Here is a 2,500-nt window from a genome sequence, read left to right on the forward strand (position 1 = left end):
AAGAGGTGATGGCCCGAGAGGTAGTAGGTAACTATAATTAAGAAGAAATTATGTGTGTGTGTGTGTGTGTGTGTGTGTGTGTGTGTGTGTGTGTGTGAGAGAGAGAGAGAGAGAGAGAGAGAGAGAGAGAGAGACAGACAGACAGACAGACAGACGGACAGACAGACAGAGAGAAACTCGGAGACAGAGACACCGGGAGAGGACAGGAGACGAAGAAGAACAACTGATGGCATGTCCAAACATTTCTTTCGAAAAGCTGAAACCCTTGCTATCGTTATTTGACGATGACGACGACAAACCAACAGCAACAACAACGACGACGACAACGACGACGATGACGACGACAACAACAACGAGACTGTGCCCAAGTCAAAACAGCACTTGGACCGTCAGTTTGGTGGTTGTCTCTTCCCTGAAGAGATTGTGCGATGGGCTTGTAAGCACATTTCTTCCCCTTCACTCCTGTGTGTGACTGGCAGAGTGAAACGTCCATTTCTTGTTGTGAACACCACTCATTCCGTCTTGAGGGTGGGGAATGGGGTGGGGGGTGGAATTGTGGATATTGCCGTGCGGTTCGTTAAGTTGCGCCATCAACTCACAGACAGAGTTTGGCACATTGTTCTCTTTCGTGCACACAAAGTGCCAGGAGAGCCGGGAGTGAAAGGGGGAAAACGAGATGTGTTGCCAAAACGCTTTCGCCTCAAGAGCCTCAGAATGTCGTGTGCTCTGCATCATCGCAGCCATTTTTCTCTTCATCACGAGAAGGATCCCCGCATATTGTTCCCCGTAATGTCTGTCTGTCTCTCTTTCTCTTTGTCTGTTTTTTTTCTCTCTCTCTCTCTTCCTCTGTGTGTGATGTAACTCTTTATCAGTTGAACGCAAAAAACCCTGTTTGCATCCTTGTAATAGAAGAAAGGGGGTAATGAAAGGAAATTGAGTAACTGGCGAGACTGACTGCTGCCATTTAAAAGCTGTTGTTTCTCAATCTCTGTCTCTCTCTCTGTCTCTCTCTCTGTCTCTCTCTCTCTCTCTCTCTCTCTCTCTCTCTCTCTCTCTCTCTGTCTCTCCTTAAAAGTAAAAAAAAAAAAAAAAATTCTGTTGAGCATAGGAGATGGGGGTGGGGGTGAGGGTGGGTTCTGCTCTAATATTGTTTGTAGCCTAGTCCTTTCCCTCCTTCTCCTTCTTCATCATCTGCTCCTGCTGATGCTCCTCTTCCTTTGTTTTCACGTTTATCGTCATTATTTCCTGACCTTGACCCATCCTCTCTTCTATTTCAGTTTGCCTGTCTGTTTGCCTGTCTGTCTGTCTGTCTGTCTGTCTGTTTCTCCTTCTTTCTCTGTTGGACAGTCTCCTTCATTCTCCTCCCCTCTCTCTCCTCATCACCTTTTTTTTCCTCTGCCCCCCCCCCCCACGGCACACCCCCCCGGCGCCCCCTCCTGCCCCCCGGTTTCCTCCCCTCACTCTGTGACTATGCCCTTCACAGTCTCTATCTCTCCTCCCTTCTCTCTCCGTTTCTGTTTCAAGGTTTGAATAGGTGAAGGTCCTCCTCCTCCTCTTCTTCTAAACGTCCACCGTCTCCTGCACATCCCCCTCCTTCTTTTTCTTGGTAGAATTGTTGTTTAATAATTTTTAGTTTTTATTCATTTCATTATTTATATATAAAAAAATCATCATTGATTTTTTTTTTTGGTCCTACCAGGTGCTCCCCCAGGACAACAACAGCAGCAGCAGCAGCCGCTACTGTCACAACCAGAAGCAGAGGCCCCACTGTCTTCAGCAGCAGCAGCAGCAGCGCTGACCCAAGCAGAACCTTCCCCGACAGAGCTCCAGGCACCCTCCTCCTCCATCTCCCCAGCCGCCATCAACGTGGAGGAGCTGCAGCGAGGCATCAGCGAGTCCTTCAGCCGCAAGCTGACCGAGTGGGAGCGCCGGAAGTACCGCCGGCCCACCACACCGGAGATGGAGCACAAGGGCTCCTCTTCGCGCGGCCGCAAGGAGAAGGAGAAGGAGAAGGAGGAGCGGTCCCGCAGCAAGAAGTCGCGGGAGGAGAAGGAGCGGGAGCGGCAGGAGAAGCTGCGCGAGCGGGAGATGCAGAAGGTGGAGAAGGAGCAGGTGAGTTAGGTTTGAGGGGGTGGGGGGGGTGGGGGTGGGGGGTGGGGGGGTGTGGATTGAGAGGGGAGTGGTAGAGAGGAAGAAGGAAAAGCCAAAATATGCTGCTGGTGTATAATGATGCCATGGCTGAAGGCGCTAGCACCATTTGTGGTGTGCGTGATTGTGTGTATGATTTTCGATTTATGTTCGTACCTTGTTATGTACTACCCCCCACCCCCAATATTCCTTGTGTCCCCGGTACACTTGGTGATAAAGACATACTCTATTCTATTCTTCTATTCTATTGTTTATGCCATTGTTGAAGCTGCTAGTGCTGTTTGTGAACACAATGGGTGAAGGCGCAAAGACCATTCATGCCATGGCTAAAGCCGCTAACATCATTTATGTT

At 49.8% G+C, this 2,500-nt stretch overlaps 1 protein-coding gene across 4 annotated transcripts in view; it reads left to right on the forward strand.

Moving 5' to 3' along the window:
* The window catches only part of LOC143292725 (uncharacterized), a 219,979-nt gene that overhangs the window by 144,571 nt on the left and 72,908 nt on the right, over nucleotides 1-2,500 (forward strand). For all 4 annotated transcript variants that reach the window (XM_076603249.1, XM_076603247.1, XM_076603250.1 and 1 more), the window contains exon 6: nucleotides 1,700-2,112. In XM_076603249.1, the coding sequence (XP_076459364.1) occupies nucleotides 1,700-2,112 (413 nt within the window). The remainder of the gene's footprint in view (nucleotides 1-1,699; nucleotides 2,113-2,500) is intronic.

Source organism: Babylonia areolata, chromosome 18 (assembly GCF_041734735.1).
Source record: "Babylonia areolata isolate BAREFJ2019XMU chromosome 18, ASM4173473v1, whole genome shotgun sequence".
NCBI lineage: Eukaryota > Metazoa > Mollusca > Gastropoda > Neogastropoda > Buccinidae > Babylonia > Babylonia areolata.